General features: G+C 44.3%; 1 protein-coding gene across 1 annotated transcript in view; it reads left to right on the forward strand.

The window, feature by feature from the left end:
- Positions 1–960: 960 nt before the first annotated feature.
- Positions 961–23,162, forward strand: part of LOC115165256 (CD9 antigen) — a 38,463-nt gene continuing 16,261 nt past the window's right edge. Inside the window, exon 1 of the mRNA XM_029718258.1 lies at positions 961–1,215. Coding sequence (XP_029574118.1) covers positions 1,147–1,215 — 69 coding nt within the window. The 5' untranslated portion in view covers positions 961–1,146. The remainder of the gene's footprint in view (positions 1,216–23,162) is intronic.

Raw genomic sequence — 23,162 nt, forward strand, 5'->3', positions numbered from 1 at the left:
CCACCACCACAGAAAGCACTGAGCAAGGCTGAAACACCTGCATTTTGGAGCTGCCTTACTCAAGAAAACAAAATAGAGACCTGTTTGTATGTGGCTTTATTAACTCAATTATCTATATATATATTGTACATTGTTTGCAAACTGATATGTGACACATATTAATGCCAAAATAAAATGCAAAACAGGCAACAACAAAAAATGTATTCATTTATTTTTGCTAAAATGTGGGGCTCAAAATAGGTGGGGTCTGCCCTGAATGACAGGTCACCACTGCTTATATGCGCCCTTTAATTATCCTACGGTCCTGACTTGGTGTACAGGGAGAATACTGTAAGAACGGTCCATCTTCTGAATTCTGTCGCTGTACATTTCAAAAGTGCTGAACAACGTCCGTCCTAGCTCGCTCATTAATGTCTTAATCGAAATTACGGATTGCCTCTAATCCGCCCGCCATGCCTTTATGCCATGGTTTGTATACCTCGATTGTCAGTAGAAACCACATTTGTTCAAGCAAGTCAGCAATATCACCAGTAAATGAGGCTGAATGAGTCGTTTCCCCGATAGCCAAGAAAGCGCTGCTGTTGGGACAGCTTTATGTATGCCGTAACAGTTTGTGGGCACCGTTTTTCACCGTTATAGTGCAATTAATGTTGTGCTATGACTTTGCTGGCATGGATTCCACCAAGATTTACATGCTAAAATCGCCACTGATTCAGCTCTGTCTGAGGAAAAACTAAGTGAAGGCCTAACCACCATCAGAGCAAACCAGGCAGGAGAGGACACAGCCAGCTAGCTTCATATCCAATCACAATCAACCATGCAGTCACTGGACTGGAATCAGCGTGTCTGCTGTGTTCTTCCTGTGTCTGAACCCCTCTCCCCCTCTCCCTCCCTCCTCTCCCCCTCTCCCCCCTCCCCCTCTCCCTCCCTCCTCCTCTCCCCCTCCCCTCCCCCCGACATTATTATGGGCGGTCTGGAAACATAGTGAGAGGATCTTCAGGTGCTTCACTCTGCTGACAGCGAGGCTTGATGTTCTTGAAAGCAGCACCGATATTGTTTAGCATTTTTTTTTTAAAGAGAGAAAGAACATCAACAAACTCCGATTTACGTTTTGTGAATTAGCGGTGCATTTTTTTTGGAGCCAACATGGGGAAAGTGGTAGGAGGAATGAAATGTGTAAAATATCTACTATTCATCTTCAACTTCATATTCTGGGTAAGTCGTGATACAGTATTTTTATAATTTATTTGGTGATATGTTGTGAGTTTGTGTTTGAATGAAGCGGTCGGTTGTGTCGATGCGGCGGACGGTGCAGATAACGTTACGTTATGTTATGTTAGCTGCATCGCCATGCGGACATACCAAATCGCAGAATTATTTTTTTGTCTATTGTTTGTATTTTGTAACATTGCTTCTCGAATAGGGACCTTGCAGTTCTAGTCATTTTTGCCGGTTAATTTCAGTCTCTCCCTCCCCCCGTCGTCGGCTATTTCTGTCTCTTTATTCATCGTGTGTATTAAGTAAATCGCGTCGGCATGGAAAGGGTGACTACTAGGAGGTTGAGCTTTGGTTCGTCGGTCCCAAACCACATTTTCCACTGAAGGAAAATCCGCCCTTTTCCCCGAGCCTTGGTGTGTTTTTCATCGGAAGGATAGAGTGAGGGTGTGTTATTACGCTGACCCGGGTTGAACCGGGCAATGGCCCGTCACATCATAGGGCGAAAGCAGGGAGGTAGTAGCGATCTTCTCAAATCAAACAGTCATTTGCACCACACTAGGTGCATCGTCCAGAAACATTACATAAAATACATGTTTTGAATTTAAGATCGTTTTCATTGGGAAGGCAGATGAAGCGTTTATCAAAATCATTCACCTTTGAATGTGAAAACACATTGGCCTAATCCTATTCATCACTCCACGTGCTGATTTTACGTTATGTTTGTTTTGAGCCGACTTTAGAGACGTTGCTCATTCCCGGAAGGCAGCCAGGGTCCAAAACAAACGCTATTGTTTTCCACCATAAACTCCTCACCCTGTGTACCGCGGGCCAGGTAAACGAATCCCCTCGGGGAGTGAGTTCGGGGCGGTATGGAACAACACCATCTCTCTGTCTGGGTCATTCATTAGAAAACAGACATATGATTGATTGATCAATACACAGTAGCGTGTATTCATGGATGGTCAGACTTCCCCAGATATTTGACCAATAAAGTTTTATTTGTTGTTTTTTTGTATCTTTCGTCTCTGTTTTCATAATTTTCCATTCAATTCGCAAGTGTCTGAATCTCTCTGGAGAAATAATCCGATCGAGGGAAACAAAGTCTCAGTACTCAGTAAGTGTAGGCCATGTATCTGAAGCTGTCTGGACCAAAATAGTATACCTTGTTTCCTGCCGTAGCATTTGATTGATTGATGCCAACAAGCGTTTGGCCTCCCTTTTAATACAAAACAAAATGTATAAAATAATTAGCTGAGTTGGTTGGTCTGGTGCAGCAAAACGTTCCCCAAGGGAGGTCAGTTTGGATTTGGCTTCAAACCAAATGACTTCCTTTGCTTAAACATCATTTTCAGAAAAACGTGTGTGTTTCTGGTCTGTTTGTGTTGATGTCCTGCAGTAGCTAGTTTGCTAAACCGGCCCTTTCTTATAAGCCTTGGATGAAGATGGGGATTTGGACTTATGGCTTTGATTTAATTCTCTGTTCAGGTAATTCTGATGTAACCATACAATGAATGAATATATTGTGCCACTGGCCTGAGACGATTTGAAGTTCAATATGTAGTTTAGATGTAGACTCACGTTAACTAGCTAGCTAGCTAACTCAGCTGGTTCAATGTTGACCATGCTAGGAAGCACAATGTTGACCATGCTAGGAAGCACAATGTTGACCATGCTAGGAAGCACAATGTTGACCATGCTAGGAAGCATTTTGACCATGCTAGGAAGCACAATGTTGACCATGCTAGGAAGCATTTTGACCATGCTAGGAAGCACAATGTTGACCATGCTAGGAAGCATTTTGACCATGTTAGGAAGCACAATGTTGACCATGCTAGGAAGCATTTTGACCATGCTAGGAAGCACAATGTTGACCATGCTAGGAAGCATTTTGACCATGTTAGGAAGCACAATGTTGACCATGCTAGGAAGCATTTTGACCATGTTAGGAAGCACAATGTTGACCATGCTAGGAAGCATTTTGACCATGCTAGGAAGCACAATGTTGACCATGCTAGGAAGCACAATGTTGACCATGCTAGGAAGCATTTTGACCATGCAAGGAAGCATTTTGACCATGTTAGCAAGCGTTTTAGCTAGGTAACCTATGACTACAAAACTAAAAGTTTACTGGATGAGTCGTAGACCGTTTTGCCAACATGAAAGAGAGGAGGGTGGCATTGGAGATCTTCTCCAAGTCATTAAGGTTTCGAAGCTGACGTTTGGCAACTTGAACCTTCAGCTCCCTCCACAGATTTGCTATGGGATTAAGGTCTGGAGACTGGCTAGGCCACTCCAGGACCTTAATGTGCTTCTTCTTGAGCCACTCCTTTGTTGCCTTGGCCGTGTGTTTTGGGTCATTGTCATGCTGGAATACCCATCCACGACCCATTTTCAATGCCCTGGCTGAGGGAAGGAGGTTCTCACCCAAGATTTGACGGTATATGGCCCCGTCCATCGTTCCTTTGATGCGGTGAAGTTGTTCTGTCCCCTTAGCAGAAAAACACCCCCAAAGCATAATGTTTCCACCTCATGTTTGACGGTGGAGATGGTGTTCTTGGGGTCATAGGCAGCATTCCTCCTCCTCCAAACACGGCGAGTTGAGTTGATGCCAAAGAGCTCCATTTTGGTCTCATCTGACCACAACACTTTCACCCAGTTGTCCTCTGAATCATTCAGATGTTCATTGGCAAACTTCAGACGGGCATGTATATGTATTCTTGAGCAGGGGGACCTTGCGGGCGCTGCAGGATTTCAGTCCTTCACGGCGTAGTGTGTTACCAATTGTTTTCTTGGTGACTATGGTCCCAGCTGCCTTGAGATCATTGACAAGATCCTCCCGTGTAGTTCTGGGCTGATTCCTCACCGTTCTCATGATCATTGCAACTCCTCGAGGTGAGATCTTGCATGAGCCCCAGGCCGAGGGAGACACCTGGGAGCCAGAAATCTTTCTGATTGAGAGGGGGTCAAATACTTATTTCCCTCATTTAAAATGCAAATCAATTTATAAATCTGTATTTTTTTTGTTGTTATTCTGTCTCTCACTGTTCAAATAAACCTACCATTAAAATTATAGACTGATCAATTCTTTATCAGTGGGCAAACGTACAAAATCAGCAGGGGATCAAATACTTTCCCCCCTCACTGTATAGCCTTGTTGATTTGATGATGTTGATATCATAAGGTGAATGCACCAATTTGTAAGTCGCTCTGGATAAGAGCGTCTGCTAAATGACGTAAATGTAATGTTTTTAAATGTTTCAATGTAAATGGTGCAGGACTAGCAGAGGCAGGGCTCTTGCTGTCTTTGTGTTGACTTGGCTGTAACTCAGTGGGTCTAAATCAGTAGTTGTTTAGTAAACTGTTGAAAACATGAACGTGCTTGACCCTGCTGCAGGTCCATATAACTGTTGAAAACATTAACGTGCTTGACCCTGCTGCAGGTCCATATGATGTTGAACAGACTGATGTTGAAACAAACGTAGGCTATGTGCTTTTGAATATATTTCCGCCACTTTGTGACTGTTGTCTTTTTGTTGTTGTCACGGGCCTTATTTTATATCACCGTGGCTTATTAACGAAGGGGTTATAGAGCCTTAATGTATATCACTGTGGCTTATTAACGAAGGGGTTATAGAGCCTTATTACGGGCCTTATTGTATATCACTGTGGCTTATTAACGAAGGGGTTATAGAGCCTTAATGTATATCACTGTCTTATTAACGAAGGGGTTATCGAGCCTTATCACGGGCCTTATTGTATATCACCGTGGCTTATTAACGAAGGCGTTATAGAGCCTTATTACGGGCCTTATTGTATATCACCGTGGCTTATTAACGAAGGGGTTACAGAGCAAACAACACAGTTATCACAACATACAGTAGGTTGTAATATGGCTTTTATACTGGCTTGGCTTCCCCGGTGATTAAAAAAAAAAAATTCTCCCCCCACATACCTCTACTGTAAACACACGCAAATCAAAGTGTATTGGTTGTGTACACAGCTAAGCAGATGTTATAACGGGTGCAGTGAAATGATTATGTTACTAGCGCCAAACAATGCAGTAAAATGTCAGGAGATGCAGTGCTTGGACTGTTTTACTGTTTTAGGTGCAGGAGAGCTCCACAATACTTCTGCGTTCTATAAAAGGAACGAGCGCTGAAGCAGTAGACCTCTGCTATAGTGTTCTATAAAAGGAACGAGCGCTGAAGCAGTAGACCTCTGCTATAGTGTTCTATAAAAGGAACGGGCCATTTGAGACCATTTGAGGTGCCGGATTTGACTGCAAGTCTAAGAAGCTGTCCTATGTGTGCTATTTCTATGCTTCCTGTTCTTATGTTTTGTACGTGCATCTTTTACTGTGGGTTTTGTACACTAGCTGAAACAACAGTATTTTTGCTTATGGAGAATATACTTCCCAGTGGTTTAGATGGTACAATGATTCTCTACACTATACTAGTTTTATTTTTGTCACAAACTGAAATTAAGTGAAATATTTGAATTTTCACAACCAGTTAAATGTCGGAGGGATTTATGCATAGTGCAGCTTTAAAGTCATCTCATCTGTGCTCAGACAGTAGCAGCCAGATAACCATCTCACGTTATCTCTGTTCTCCCCATACTCTCTGTTTGTATTCATCCTATTTAGCTAGCCTGCCTTAGTATGCTGCAGAGCTGTTCTTCAAATTAGATACAGCATACTTTCACACTCACTTTCCCTCTCTCTCTCTCGTTGTTGTGTACATTCGTCTCTCACACAAAAAAACACACAACTAAATGGAATTCAAGTATTTGGGCCGATGTGGGTTAGTTAGTTCTGTTTTCATAAACCCCCCCCCAAAAATGGGTTAATCGCTGAGCACTAACAAGTAACCTAGTAATGTTATGCACATGCAACAACTGACATTTTAAATTTATTCATATCAATACAGGCTTTAGACTGCCCTTGGGATTGGTAGAATATCAGAAGCCAACTTCCAGGCCGTGAAGACCAACTCTAGGTTTATATGGTTGTTCCAAAGCACCTGCGCTCTCTCGCTCTCTCTCTCTCACACACAACAGGAAGTGAAGAAAGTGTTGCCACTGCGACAGGATGTGAAGAAACTGTTGACACTGTGTTTGAACTTCTGATAAAATCGGTGACGTACATGCTGCCGTGACACTTTAGACTCATGAGCAAGATTTTCGTTAGCCGGTAATAGCTGATAAATAAAATTGGTTCCGGCCAATTGTCCAGGAGAAGAAGAAGAAACAATCCCATTGTGAAATGGTCCCGTGTGGCTCAGTGTGGTAGAGCATGGTGTTTGCAACGCCAGGGTTGTGGGTTTGATTCTCCAGGGGGACCAGTATGGAAAAATAAATACAAATAAATAAAAAATGTATGAAATGTATACATTCCCTACTGTAAGACGCTCTGGATAAAAGCGTCTGCTAAATGACTAAACATGTAAAATGTAAAAAATTAAATAATGTTTTATAGCCTCGACACTGATGGAGATACCAGTTGACTGGTCAGCTGTATAGCCTCTACACTGATGGAGATACCAGTTGACGGGTCAGCTGTATAGCCTTGACACTGATGGAAATACCAGATGACTGGTCAGCTGTATAGCCTCTACACTGATGGAGATACCAGTTGACTGGTCAGCTGTATAGCCTTGACACTGATGGAGACACCAGTTGACTGGTCAGCTGTATAGCCTCGACACTGATGGAGATACCAGTGGACTGGTCAGCTGTATAGCCTCTACACTGATGGAAATACCAGTGGACTGGTCAGCTGTATAGCCTCGACACTGATGGAAATACCAGTGGACTGGTCAGCTGTATAGCCTCGCCACTGATGGAAATACCAGTGGACTGGTCAGCTGTATAGCCTCGCCACTGATGGAAATACCAGTGGACTGGTCAGCTGTATAGCCTCGCCACTGATGGAAATACCAGATGACTGGTCAGCTGTATAGCCTCGACACTGATGGAAATGCCAGTGGACTGGTCAGCTGTATAGCCTCGACACTGATGGAGATACCAGTGGACTGGTCAGCTGTATAGCCTCGATACTGATGGAGATACCAGCTGACTGGTGAAATGGCAGCAGCGGTATGAGAACCAGCACGTTTATTGAGCATGCAATACGGCTTTCCTCTGTAGGAAATCCTCGTCGACCCGCTGTGTTGTCAGACTCAGCATGCTCATGGGGTTGACATCGCTGGTCCAAACGTCAGTCGTGAAGCTAATAGCAGTGACGTTCGTACCAGGTAGCTCGTGGATGTGAGTTTAAACAATACTGTGACAACTTGGAATTCTGGGGGGGGGGGGGGGGGGGGGGGGTGGGGAGTGTAAAATCATGACATCAGTGATCTTCAGGTCACAAAGTCGTAGCTCTAGAAAGAGGTCAGAGTTCACGAGTTGATGACCTTTCAAAATATATTTTTTCCCCAGTTGGAGCTCTTTTATTTTTTTATATATTTTTTGGTGTTCAACAGTTCCCAGTTGTCTTGAACGCACTGAAGTTGGAAGTCGGGGATTTCCCAGTTGTCTTGAACGCACTGAATCTTGGAAGTCGGGGATTTCCCAGTTGTTTTGAATGCAGCATCAAACAGCAACGGAAGGCAGGCTTCTTCAGAGCCTCTCACACCCCTTTTTCAATGAGCTGGAGAAAGCACATACTTAATTGTTTGAAACCTGAACGTTTTAATACATATGAGGCATGTCTTACCTTGCTTCAAAGTAGCCTATTAGATCTCCTCTTTCTACATTACGAATGGGCATTTTCATCACATGAAACCGCTCGCTGTGCAGTGCCCTTTTGACAACGCTGTTTTCCTGCTAATTGCATGATTGAACGATCATTCGCATGTAGCCCTACTGCCTTGTTAGCCCCCTACTGCCTTGTGTTAGCCCCCTACTGCCTTGTGTTAGCCCCCTACTGCCTTGTGTTAGCCCCCTACTGCCTTGTGTTAGCCCCCTACTGCCTTGCGTTAGCCCCCTACTGCCTTGCGTTAGGCCCCACTGCCTTGCGTTAGGCCCCACTGCCTTGCGTTAGGCCCCACTGCCTTGCGTTAGGCCCCACTGCCTTGTTAGCCCCTACTGCCTTGTTAGCCCTACTGCCTTGTGTTAGGCCCCACTGCCTTGTTAGCCCTACTGCCTTGCGTTAGCCCCCTACTGCCTTGCGTTAGCCCCCTACTGCCTTGCGTTAGCCCCACTTTATCAACATTTTAAACTAAATGTTCAGATCTGTTGCATCAGACTCATAGCTTTTTCATGTATTTATTATTTATGTAGCCTAGGTCTACAGGTTGTATGAATTTGGGGATGTATCTATCGTCCCACAACTGTCCCAGAGTCTGTTTTGGAATAGTCTGTCTTTCTCAACAAACTGACCAATAGGATAGGTAGTCTAAACTTTTCTAGTATAGTAGATTGACATAGACTAGTGTTTTAGCTGTTCGTAAATCTGGTATTCTAACATGTGCATATGAGAATTCGGTAAGAAACACGTCGTTGCGTCCTCGACTTGCGTTTTCGGCGCCACATTTTTCCTAATTTAAAAACCCTGCTCACGAGAGTCATTCAGCTCAGACCACGGGTCAGGTCGACCTGAAAGGTGACAAACGCACACTCGGGTTCCTTTATGTGAACGATGCCTCCCCAATCTGTCTCTATCAAATCAAATGTATTTATAAAGCCCTTCTTACATCAGCTGATATCTCAAAGTGCTGTACAGAAACCCAGCCTAAAACCCCCAAACAGCAAGCAATGCAGGTGTAGAAGCACGGTGGCTAGGAAAAACTCCCCTAGAAAGGCCAAAACCTAGAGAGGAACCAGGCTATGAGGGGTTGCCAGTCCTCTTCTGGCTGTGCCGGGTGGAGATTATAACAGAACATGGCCTATCTATCACTTCTATATTGTAGGACCAAGTCCTAATTTGAGCTAGACGCGCAGCTAGACGCGCAGCTAGACGCGCAGCTAGACGGGCCGCTAGACGCGCAGCTAGACGGGCAGATAGACGCGCAGCTAGACGGGCCGCGTACATAATGCAAGCTCCCATTGAACTGATCTTTGCTAGTTTGGGTCATTAACGTAAAGGTGTAGTAGCAGCCTAATGATAATCTCAATCCCTCTTGACTCTGGACATCCCTGGAGATGAATAATGAAGACAACACTCTCTAGGGGCTGGTTTCCCGGACACAGATAAAGTCTTGTCCTGGACTAATAAGCATGTCCAATGGAAAAACTCTATTGGAATAGCTGTTTAGTCCAGGAATAGAAACTGGCCCCTCTTTTCTGCTGTAGCCTAGCGTAGCGTCGTGGACTGGGTGGTTAAACCGTAGCATCGTGGACTGGGTGGTTAAACCGTAGCATCGTGGACTGGGTGGTTAAACCGTAGCATCGTGGACTGGGTGGTTAAACCGTAGCGTCGTGGACTGGGTGGTTAAACCGTAGCATCGTGGACTGGGTGGTTAAACCGTAGCATCGTGGTTAAACCGTAGCATCGTGGACTGGGTGGTTAAACCGTAGCATCGTGGACTGGGTGGTTAAACCGTAGCGTCGTGGTTAAACCGTAGCGTCGTGGACTGGGTGGTTAAACCGTAGCGTCGTGGTTAAACCGTAGCATCGTGGACTGGGTGGTTAAACCGTAGCATCGTGGACTGGGTGGTTAAACCGTAGCATCGTGGACTGGGTGGTTAAACCGTAGCATCGTGGACTGGGTGGTTAAACCGTAGCGTCGTGGACTGGGTGGTTAAACCGTAGCATCGTGGACTGGGTGGTTAAACCGTAGCATCGTGGTTAAACCGTAGCATCGTGGACTGGGTGGTTAAACCGTAGCATCGTGGACTGGGTGGTTAAACCGTAGCGTCGTGGTTAAACCGTAGCGTCGTGGACTGGGTGGTTAAACCGTAGCGTCGTGGTTAAACCGTAGCGTCGTGGACTGGGTGGTTAAACCGTAGCGTCGTGGTTAAACCGTAGCGTCGTGGACTGGGTGGTTAAACCGTAGCGTCGTGGTTAAACCGTAGCGTCGTGGACTGGGTGGGTAAACCGTAGCGTCGTGGACTGTAATAACATGGCTATATACAGGGAGTACCAGGTAATAACATGGCTATATACAGGGAGTACCGGGTAATAACATGGCTATATACAGGGAGTACCGGGTAATAACATGGCTATATACAGGGAGTACCGGGTAATAACATGGCTATATACAGGGAGTACCGGGTAATAACATGGCTATATACAGGGAGTACCGGGTAATAACATGGCTATATACAGGGAGTACCGGGTAATAACATGGCTATATACAGGGAGTACCGGGTAATAACATGGCTATATACAGGGAGTACCGGGTAATAACATGGCTATATACAGGGAGTACCGGGTAATAACATGGCTATATACAGGGAGTACCGGGTAATAACATGGCTATATACAGGGAGTACCGGGTAATAACATGGCTATATACAGGGTACAGAAAAAGGGCATAGGAGTACCGGGTAATAACATGGCTATATACAGGGAGTACCGGGTAATAACATGGCTATATACAGGGGAGTACCGGGTAATAACATGGCTATATACAGGGAGTACCGGGTAATAACATGGCTATATACAGGGAGTACCGGGTAGTAACATGGCTATATACAGGGAGTACCGGGTAATAACATGGCTATATACAGGGAGTACCGGGTAATAACATGGCTATATACAGGGAGTACCGGGTAATAACATGGCTATATACAGGGAGTACCGGGTATAACATGGCTATATACAGGGAGTACCGGGTAGTAACATGGCTATATACAGGGAGTACCGGGTATAACATGGCTATATACAGGGAGTACCGGGTAATAACATGGCTATATACAGGGAGTACCGGGTAATAACATGGCTATATACAGGGAGTACCGGGTAGTAACATGGCTATATACAGGGAGTACCGGGTAATAACATGGCTATATGCAGGGAGTATCAGGTAATAACATGGCTATATACAGGGAGTATCAGGTAATAACATGGCTATATACACAGAGTACCACTACTGAGTCCATGTGCAGGGGTACGAGGTAACTGAGGTAGATATGTACGTATAGGTAGGGGTGAAGTGAGTAGTTAACAGGATAGACACACTGCGCTGTAGCAGCAACGTGTGAAAGTGTGTGTTTAGCGTGAGTATGCATGTGTGCTGCATGTTCCTCAAAATGGTCACAATTCGTGCACGAAATCTGTAATTTTTTACGTTTTTGCCGAGGTCTTGGATGTAAAATTGTGCAACTAATTAAGATGTTTGGTGCAGTGTTTCTCAAGTGAACAAAATATGCATGAAAACTAGTCGTCTGTCGTTGAATGAAAACAAACACTTCCTTGAAGAATCCCTACTGTTGACCAATCACCGACAAAGGGGCGTAGACTTCGGCTTGCTAGGAGAAAAAACCTGCCCGAGACCGAAACAAACAAAAACGTCACAATTGTTGTCATGAATTGTTTTTAAACGGTTTCGGATGGAAAACATGCAGCCTGGCCGTTGGCTTAGTGGAGTGTGTTTTATCCATGTGATTTCAATCAGTTTTTGACAGCATCCCTTTTGATTTTAAACACAACTTTCCATACATGTTTGGCCATGGTAGAGTTGCTCAGAAAGTGCCTTTTTTTTGGACCTGAATGCCAAAACATTCATGAGATAAAGGTACTCGAAGTTGACTCCTTTTGCATACTCCACCATTACATTGTCTAGGACAGGTAGCACGTCCGGTGAACAGGTCAGGGTTCCATAGCTGCAGGCAGAACAGTTGGAACTGGAGCAGCAGCACGGCCAGGTGAACTGGGGACAGCAAGGAGTCATCAAGCCAGGTAGTCCTGAGGCATGGTCCTAGGGCTCAGGTCCTCCGAGAGAGAGAAAGAGAGAATTAGAGAGAGCATATTTAAATTCACACAGGACACCGGAAAAGACAAGAGAAATACTCCAGATGTGACAGACTGACCCTAGCCCCCCGACACATAAACTACTGCAGCATAAATACTGGGGCTGAGACAGGAGGGGTCAGGAGACACTGTGGCCCCATCCGATGAAACCCCCGGACAGGGCCAAACAGGTAGGATATAACCCCACCCACTTTGCCAAAGCACAGCCTCCACACCACTGGAGGGATATCTCCAACCACCAACATACCATCCCGGGACAAGGCCGAGTATAGCCCACAAAGATCTCCGCCACGGCACAGCCCAAGGGGGGGCGCCAACCCAGACAGGAAGACCACGTCAGTGACTCAACCCACTCAAGTGACGCACCCCTCCCAGGGACGGCATGGAAGAACACCAGTAAGCCAGTGACTCAGCCCCCGTAATAGGGGTAGAGGCAGAGAATCCCAGTGGAAAGAGGGGAAACCGGCCAAGGCAGAGACAGCAAGGGCGGTTCGTTGCTCCAGCCTTTCCGTTCACCTTCACACCCCTGGGCCAGACTACACTTAATCATAGGACCTACTGAAGAGATACGTCTTCAGTAAAGACTTAAAGGTTGAGACTGAGTTTGCGTCTCTCACATGGGTAGGCAGACTATTCCATAAAAATGGAGCTCTATAGGAGAAAGCCCTGCCTCCAGCTGTTTGCTTAGAAATTCTAGGAACAATTAGGAGGCCCGCGTCTTGTGACCGTAGCGTACGTGTAGGTATGTATGGCAGGACCAAATCGGAAAGATGGGTAGGAGCAAGCCCATGTAATGCTTTGTAGGTTAGCAGTAAAACCTTGAAATCAGCCCTTGCCTTAATAACAGGAAGCCAGTGTAGGGAGGCTAGCACTGGAGTAATATGATCAAATTTTTTGGTTCTAGTCAGGATTCTAGCAGCCGTATTTAGCACTAACTGAAGTTTATTTAGTGCTTTATCCGGGTAGCCGGAAAGTAGAGCATTGCAGTAGTCCAACCTAGAAGTAACAAAGGCATGGATTAATTTTTCTGCGTCATTTTTGGACAGAAAGTTTCTGATTTTTGCAATGTTATGTAGATGGAAAAAAGCTGTCCTTGAAACAGTCTTGATATGTTCTTCAAAAGAGAGATCAGGGTCCAGAGTAACGCCGAGGTCCTTCACAGTTTTATTTGAGACGACTGTACAACCATCCAGATTAATTGTCAGATTCAACAGAAGATCTCTTTGTTTCTTGGGACCTAGAACAAGCATCTCTGTTTTGTCCGAGTTTAAGAGAAGAAAGTTTGCAGCCATCCACTTCCTTATGTCTGAAACACAGGCTTCTAGCGAGGGCAATTTTGGGGCTTCACCATGTTTCATTGAAATGTACTGCTGTGTGTCATCCGCATAGCAGTGAAATTTAACCTGTCTGGGCTAGGGGGCAGTATTGAGAATTTTGGAAAATATATGTTCCCATTTTTAACTGCCTCCTACACCAACTCAGAAGCTAGAATATGCATATTATTGTTCAGGTTTGGATAGAAAACACTCTGAATTTTCTAAAACTGTTTGAATGGTGTCTGTGAGTATAACAGAACTCCTATGGCAGGCAAAAACCTGACAAGGTTTCAAGCAGGAAGTACCCTGTCTGACAAGGAGTCGTGCGTCTTGCATCTTTTTATTGAAAAGTAAGGATCTTAGCTGTAACGTGACAATTCCCAGGGCTCCGATAGGCTCTCAGAGCCCGGGAAATAACTGAAGGTTTACGAGGGAGCCTCAGGCTGAAACACATTATCACCTTTTGTAAGTGGCTGCTCCGAGGACCTTTGAATGAGGCGCGTGCACGAGTCGCTCCTGAGGAGAAATTTTATTCGGCTGTTTAGGCTCAATGCATACTCCCGGTCGGAATATTATCACTTATCTACGAGTTAAATGGCATAAAAATTGGTTTTAAACAGCGGTTGACATGCTTCGAAGTACGGTAATGGAATATTTAGACATTTTTGACACGCCAATGCGCCATGCGCGGGACCGTGAAGAAGCATTCTGATAGTGTCTAGAACTCACGAACAAAACGTCGCTGTTTGGATATAACGATGGATTATTTGGGACCAAACCAACATTTGTTATTGAAGTAGAAGTCCTGGCAGTGTATTTTGATGAAGAACAAGCAAGGTAAGAACATTTTTCTTATAGGAAATGTGATTTTGGTGGAGGCTGACCTGGGTGGGTATCTAAATAGCTAGCCCTGTAATGCCGGGCTATGTACTTAGATTATTGCAAAATGTGCTTCATCCGAAAAGCTATTTTAAAATCGGACATATCGAGTGCATAGAGGAGTAATGTATCTATAATTCTTAAAATAATTGTTATGCTTTTTGTGAACGTTTATCGTGAGTAATTTAGCAAACTGTTAGTAAATTCCCCGGAAGTTTGCGGGGGTTATGCTTTTTCTGAACGTCACATGCTAATGCAAAAAGCTGTTTTTTGATATAAATATGAACTTGATTGAACAGACATGCATGTATTGTATAACACAATGTCCTAGGTGTGTCATCTGATGAAGATCATCAAAGGTTAGTGCTGCATTTAGCTGTGGTTTGGGTTTATGTGACATGATATGCTAGCTTGAAAAATGGATGTCTGATTTTTTCTGGCTGGGCACTCTGCTGACATAATCTAATGTTTTGCTTTCGTTGTAAAGCCTTTTTGAAATCGGACAGTGGGGTTAGATTAACGAGATTCTTGTCTTTAAATAGCTGTAAAATAGTCATATGTTTGAGAAATTGAAGTAATAGTATTTCTAACGATTCAAAAATCGCGCCACTGGAATTTCAGTAGCTGTTACGTAGGTGGGACGAGTTCGTCCCACATACCCCAGAGAGGTTAACATTATGTTTTCGAATGACATCCCCAAGAGGTAAAATATATATAGTGAAAACAATAGTGGTCCTAAAACGGAACCTTGAGGAACACCGAAATTTACAGTTGATTTGTCAGAGGACAAACCATTCACAGAGACAAACTGATATCTTTCCGACAGATAAGACCTAAACCAGGTCAGAACCTTTCCATGTAGACCAATTTGGGTTTCCAATCTCTCCAAAAGAATGTGGTGATCGATGGTATCAAAAGCAGCACTAAGATCTAGGAGCACGAGGACAGACGCAGAGCCTCGGTCTGACGTCATTAAAAGGTCATTTAACCTGTTTGGGATAGGGGGCAGTATTGAGAATTTTGGAAAAAATATGTGCCCATTTTTAACTGCCTCCTACACCAACTCAGAAGCTAGAATATGCATATTATTGTTCAGGTTTGGATAGAAAACACTCTGAATTTTCTAAAACTGTTTGAATGGTGTCTGTGAGTATAACAGAACTCCTATGGCAGGCAAAAACCTGACAAGGTTTCAAGCAGGAAGTACCCTGTCTGACAAGGAGTCGTGCGTCTTGCATCTGTTTATTGAAAAGTAAGGATCTTAGCTGTAACATGACAATTCCCAGGGCTCCGATAGGCTCTGAGAGCCTGGGAAATAACTGAAGGTTGACGAGGGAGCCTCAGGCTGAAACACATTATCGGCTTTGGCAAGTGGCGGCTCAGAGGACCTTTGAATGAGGCGCGTGCACGATTCGCTCCTGAGGAGAAATTTAATTCGGCTGTTTAGGCTCAATGCATATTCCCGGTCGGAATATTATCACTTATCTACGAGATAAATGGCATAAAAATTGGTTTTAAACAGCGGTTGACATGCTTCGAAGTATGGTAATGGAATATTTAGACATTTTTGTCACGCCAATGCGCCATGCGCGACACCGTGATGAAGCATTCTGATAGTGTCTAGAACTCACGAACAAAACGTCGCTGTTTGGATATAACGATGGATTATTTGGGACCAAACCAACATTTGTTATTGAAGTAGAAGTCCTGTCAGTGTATTCTGACGAAGAACAAGCAAGGTAAGAACATTTTTCTTATAGGGAATGTGATTTTGGTGGAGGCTGACCTGGGTGGGTATCTAAATAGCTAGCCCTGTGATGCCGGGCTATGTACTTAGATTATTGCAAAATGTGCTTCATCCGAAAAGCTATTTTAAAATCGGACATATCGAGTGCATAGAGGAGTAATGTATCTATAATTCTTAAAATAATTGTTATGCTTTTTGTGAACGTTTATCGTGAGTAATTTAGCAAACTGTTAGTAAATTCCCCGGAAGTTTGCGGGGGTTATGCTTTTTCTGAACGTCACATGCTAATGTAAAAAGCTGTTTTTTGATATAAATATGAACTTGATTGAACAGACATGCATGTATTGTATAACACAATGTCCTAGGTGTGTCATCTGATGAAGATCATAAAAGGTTAGTGCTGCATTTAGCTGTGGTTTGGGTTTATGTGACATGATATGCTAGCTTGAAAAATGGGTGTCTGATTATTTCTGGCTGGGCACTCTGCTGACATAATCTAATGTTTTGCTTTCGTTGTAAAGCCTTTTTGAAATCGGACAGTGGGGTTAGATTAACGAGATTCTTGTCTTTAAATAGCTGTAAAATAGTCATATGTTTGAGAAATTGAAGTAATAGTATTTCTAACGATTCAAAAATCGCGCCACTGGATTTCAGTGGCTGTTACGTAGGTGGGACGAGTTCGTCCCACATGCGCCAGAGAGGTTAACACCTTCACAAGTGCAGTCTCAGTGCTATGATGGGGTCTAAAACCAGACTGAAGCGTTTCGTGTACATTGTTTGTCTTCAGGAAGGCAGTGAGTTGCTGCGCAACAGCTTTTTCTAACATTTTTGAGAGGAATGGAAGATTCGATATAGGCCGATAGTTTTTTATAATTTCTGGGTCAAGATTTGGCTTTTTCAAGAGAGGCTTTATTACTGCCACTTTTAGTGAGTTTGGTACACATCCGGTGGATAGAGAGCCGTTTATTATGTTCAACATAGGAGGGCCAAGCACAGAAAGCAGCTCTTTCAGTAGTTTAGTTGGAATAGGGTCCAGTATGCAGCTTGAAGGTTTAGAGGCCATGATTATTTTCATCATTGTGTCAAGCGATATAGTACTAAAACACTTTAGTGTCTCCCTTGATCCTAGGTCCTGGCAGAGTTGTGCAGACTCAGGACAACGGAGCTTTGGAGGAATACGCAGATTTAAAGAGGACTCCGTAATTTGCTTTCTAATGATCATGATCTTTTCCTCAAAGAAGTTCATGAATTCATCACTGCTGAAGTGAGAGCCATCCTCTCCTGGGGAATACTGCTTTTTAGTTAACTTTGCGACAGTATCAAAAAATAAATTTAGGATTGTTCTTATTTTCCTCAATTAAGTTAGAAAAATAGGATGATCGAGCAGCAGTGAGGGCTCTTCGATACTGCACGGTACTGTCTTTCCAAGCTAGTCGGAAGACTTCCAGTTTGGTGTGGCGCCATTTCCGTTCCAATTTTCTGGAAGCTTGCTTCAGAGCTCGTGTATTTTCTGTATACCAGGGAGCTAGTTTCTTATGACAAATGTTTTTAGGGGTGCAACTGCATCTAGGGTATTGCGCAAGGTTAAATTGAGTTCCTTGGTTAGGTGGTTAACTGATTTTTGTCCTCTGACGTCCTTGGGTAGGCAGAGGGAGTCTGGAAGGGCATCAAGGAATCTTTGGGTTGTCTGAGAATTTATAGCACGACTTTTAATGCTTCTTGGTTGGGGTCTGAGCAGATTATTTGTTGCGATTGCGAACGTAATAAAATGGTGGTCCGATAGTCCAGGATTATGAGGAAAAACATTAAGATCCACAACATTTATTCCATGGGACAAAACTAGGTCCAGAGTATGACTGTGGCAGTGAGTAGGTCCAGAGACATGTTGGACAAAACCCACTGAGTCGATGATGGCTCCGAAAGCCTTTTGGAGTGGGTCTGTGGACTTTTCCATGTGAATATTAAAGTCACCAAAAATTTGAATATTATCTGCGACGACTACAAGGTCCGATAGGAATTCAGGGAACTCAGTGAGGAACGCTGCATATGGCCCAGGAGGCCTGTAAACAGTAGCTATAAAAAGTGAGTGAGTAGGCTGCATAGATTTCATGACTAGAAGCTCAAAAGACGAAAACGTCGGTTTTTTTGGGGTAAATTTAAATTTGCTATCATAAATGTTAGCAACACCTCCGCCTTTGCGGGATGCGCGGGGGATATGGTCACTAGTGTAACCAGGGGGTGAGGCCTCATTTAACACAGTAAATTCATCAGGCTTAAGCCATGTTTCAGTCAGGCCAATCACATCAAGATTAAGATCAGTGATTAGTTCATTGACTATAACTGCCTTGGAAGTGAGGGATCTAACATTAAGTAGCCCTATTTTGAGATGTGAGGTATCACAATCTCTTTCAATAATGGCAGGAAGTCTTTATACTAGTGAGATTGCTAAAGCGAACACCGCCATGTTTAGTTTTGCCCAACCTAGATCGAGGCACAGACACGGTCTCAATGGGGAAAGCTGAGCTGACTACACTGACTGTGCTAGTGGCAGACTCCACTAAGCTGGCAGGCTGGCTAACAGCCTGCTGCCTGGCCTGCACCCTATTTCATTGTGGAGCTAGAGGAGTTAGAGCCCTGTCTATGTTCGTAGATAAGATGAGAGCACCCCTCCAGCTAGGATGGAGTCCGTCACTCCTCAACAGGCCAGGCTTGGTCCTGTTTGTGGGTGAATCCCAGAAAGAGGGCCAGTTATCTACAAATTCTATCTTTTGGGAGGGGCAGAAAACAGTTTTCAACCAGCGATTGAGTTGTGAGACTCTGCTGTAGAGCTCATCACTCCCCCTAACTGGGAGGGGGCCAGAGACAATTAATCGATGCCAACACATCTTTCTAGCTGATTTACACGCTGAAGCTATGTTGTGCTTGTTGACCTCTGACTGTTTCATCCTAACATCGTTGGTGCCGACGGGGATAACAATATCTCTATACTCTCTACACTCGCCAGTTTTAGCTTTAGCCAGCACCGTCTTCAGATTAGCCTTAACGTCGGTAGCCCTGCCCCCTGGTAAACAGTGTATGATCGCTGGATGATTAGTTTTAAGTCTAATACTGCGGGTAATGGAGTCGCCAATGACTAGGGTTTTCAATTTGTCAGAGCTGATAACGGGAGGAGTAGAGACCAGAGAAGTTTCGGCCTCTGCCTCCGACTCGCTTAATGGGGAGAACCGGTTGAAAGTTTCTGTCGGCTGAATAAGCGACACCGGTTGAGCATTCCTACAGCGTTTCCCTCCAGAAGCCGTGAGAAAGTTGTCCGGCTGCGGGGACCGTGCGAGGGGGTTTATACTAACGTTACTATCTGTACTTACTGGTGGCACAGACGCTGTTTCATCCTTTCCTACACTGAAATTACCCTTGCCTAACGATTGCGTCTGAAGCTGGGCTTGCAGCACAGCTATCCTCGCCGTAAGGCGATCGTTCTCCTGTATATTATGAGTACAACGACTGCAATTAGAAGGCATCATGTTAATGTTACTTAGCTTCGGCTGTTTGAAGTCCTGACGAACCATGTCCAGATAAAACCTCCGGGGTGAAAAAGTTGAGTGAGGGAAAAACTAAAAATATACGGTAATGAAAAAGTAAAAACCGTGAAGTAGTCAGGTAGCAAAGTAAGATCAGCAACAAAACGCACAGCAGCACGTAAACAAGTCTGCAAGTTGTGACCGGAAACAGGAAGTTGTGACCGGAAACAGGAAGTTGTGACCGGAAACAGGAAGTTGTGACCGGAAACAGACCAGAGAATCTTGTAAACAATAGCTAGTACCGCCACCTTTCTGAAGCTCTAGAAACTCCCATCTGCCGTGATGACTAAGGTCCTTTCATGGAGATAATTATTTAACCGTAAGCGAACATCAGAGCCCAGTTCCCAATCGAAAGACCGCTTCTTTAGTACCATGATCAACAGTGTCAAACGCTTTCGATAGGTCAATAAACATGACAGCACAACATTTTTCTATTATCCAAGGCGTTTGCAATATCATTCACAACAAGCTCATTAATGATACAATGTTGATATTTGAAGATGGCAGAAAGGCCAGTCTCTTTGGCAGTGACCAGGAGTACAGTGAGTGGATTAGCTAAAGAGACTGGCACCCAGGCTAGAATGTCTCTGCTGTAACCAAGAAGCTTGATCTTAACATATAGCTTACTTAGCTAGCAAGTTAGCAAACCAAATGCAAAGCTGGGAGCCCTGAGCTGGAGATCACTGACACATACCTAACATATCGTTGTAAGCAGTGGCACAGCGCAGCCCCTAAGCAGTGACATAGCGCAGCCCCCAAGTAAGTCAGTAATTCAGTCAGCCAGCCAGGCAGTCAGTAATTCAGCCAGCCAGGCAGTCAGTAATTCAGCCAGCCAGGCAGTCAGTAATTCAGCCAGCCAGGCAGTCAGTAATTCAGCCAGCCAGGCAGTCAGTAATTCAGCCAGCCAGGCAGTCAGTAATTCAGCCAGTCAGTAATTCAGCCAGCCAGCCAGGCAGTCAGTAATTCAGCCAGCCAGCCAGCCAGGCAGTCAGTAATCCAGTCAGCCAGGCAGTCAGTAATCCAGTCAGCCAGGCAGTCAGTAATTCAGCCAGCCAGCCAGGCAGTCAGTAATTCAGCCAGCCAGCCAGGCAGTAATTCAGGCAGTCAGTAATTCAGCCAGCCAGCCAGGCTTGAGGTCATTGTCCATTTGTAAAACCAAGCTTTAACTTCCTGACTGATGTCTTGAGATGTTGCTTCATTCCCTCCTGCAGCAAAGCCCCTCCACAACATGATGCTGCCACCCCATACTTCACGGTTAGGATGGTGTTCTTCAGCTTACAAGCCTCCCCCTTTTTCCTCCAAACATAACGATGGTCATTATGGCCAAACAGTTCTATTTTTGTTTCATCAGACCAGAGGACATTTCTCCAAAAAGTACGATCTTTGTCCCCATGTGCCGTTGCAAACCGTAGTCTGGCTTTTTTATGGCGGTTTTGGAGCAGTGGCTTCTTCCTTGCTGAGCGGCCTTTCAGGTTATGTCGATATAGGACTCGTTTTACTGTGGATATAGATACTTTTGTACCTGTTTCCTCCAGCATCTTCACAAGGTCCTTTGCTGTTGTTCTGGGATTGATTTGCACTTTTCGCACCAAAGCACGTTCATCTCTAGGAGACAGAACGCGTCTCCTTCCTGAGCAGTATGATGGCTGCGTGGTCCCATGGTGTTTATACTTGCGTACTATTGTTTGTACAGATGAATGTGGTACCTTCAGGCATTTGGAAATTGCTCCCAAGGACGAACCAGACTTGTGGAGGCCTATTTTTTTGTCTGCGGTCTTGGCTGGTTTCTTTTGATTTTCCCATGATGTCAAGCAAAGAGGCACTGAGTTTGAAGGTAGGCCTTGAAATACATCCACAGGTACACCTCCAATTGACTCCAATGATGTCAATTAGCCAATCAGAAGCTTCTAAAGCCATGACATAATTTTCTGGTATTTTCCAAGCTGTTTAAAGGCACAGTCAACTTAGTGTATGTAAACTTCTGACCCACTGGAATTGTGATACAGTGAAATATTCTGTCTGTAAACAATTGTTGGAAAAATGACTTGTGTCATGCACAAAGTAGATGTTCTAACCGACTTGACAAAACTATAGTTTGTTAACAAGAAATTTGTGGAGTGGTTGAAAAACGAGTTTTAATGACTCCAACCTAAAGTGTATGTAAACTTCCTACTTCTGCTGTAGTTCTGACACACTGCTAAAGGCTTCCGAATGAGCCCATTTTAGGAGATGAAAAACAAACACGTTAGTGTTTCCCCTATTTTCTTCAGCGGTGGTGGCAAAGTTGGCGTGGGGGAGGCCTGGGTGTGTTTAATGCCGTCAGACGTGAGAGTAAAACCCCTTGGGGCAACTAGCTGTATTTAGACATACCATTGTCTGTAGCTAAGTCCCTCTATAAAGGACATTAATGATTTATATATATATATATATATGAGAGAGAGAGAGATGTTAAACAACATCGTACAAGAGGCTGTTCCCCTTTTTAAACCCCCTCGCTCTCTCTCTGCTGATAACCCACTATAACAGACCTTAGAGCTACACCCCCCCTCCCCCTCTCTCTCTCTCTCTCGCTCTCTCTCTCTGATGATAACCCACTATAACAGACCTTAGAGCTTCTCTCTCTCTCTCTCTCTCTGCTGATAACCCACTATAACAGACCTTAGAGCTTCTCTCTCTCTCTCTCTCTCTCTCTCTGCTGATAACCCACTATAACAGACCTTAGAGCTACACCCCCCCTCCCCCTCTCTCTCTCTCTCTCTGCTGATAACAGACCTTAGAGTCTCTCTCTCTCTCTCTCTCTCTCTCTCTCTCTCTCTCTCTCTCTCTCTCTCTCTCTCTCTCTCTCTCTCTCTCTCTCTCTCTCTCTCTCTCTCTCTGTCTCTCTCTGTCTCTCTCTCTCTCTGCTGATATAAATTACCCTAATGTAAAGTCTACAGTGTAAAACTCCCTCAATAAAAAGGCCTTAACAACCATCCAGATATTTCCACTGTTTAATAAACCTCAGCAAAGACCAGCTAGGAGACACACACACACACACACACACACACGCGCTGCTCTCCTCTATCCCTCCCAAAAAGTATTTGATGTACTCTACTGTACAAAACTAAACTACTGTTCTAAACTACTGTACTAAACTACTCTACTGTTCTAAACTACTGTACTGTACTATACTAAACTACTGTACTGTACTATACTATACTATAATATACTATACTGAACTACTGTACTTTACTGAACTACTGTACTACTATACTGAACTCTACCGTACTGGTTCAGATTGGTCTGTTCTGGACCAGCCAAATGTGGTGCTGTTTATTGTAATGGCCTCCTTCTGCAATAGCCGGTGTGTCGACCCCAAATGACCATGAAGAGAAGGATATTCACGTTCATCATTATGCATTTCTGTATAGTTACAGATCAGGGACCCGCGATGTAATGCCGTTACCGGGTGTAAATGCACTTCACCTGTAGTTCAGTAACCAAAATAAAACCTGTCAAGGTGTGATCATT

Source organism: Salmo trutta, chromosome 28 (assembly GCF_901001165.1).
Source record: "Salmo trutta chromosome 28, fSalTru1.1, whole genome shotgun sequence".
Classification (NCBI taxonomy): domain Eukaryota; kingdom Metazoa; phylum Chordata; class Actinopteri; order Salmoniformes; family Salmonidae; genus Salmo; species Salmo trutta.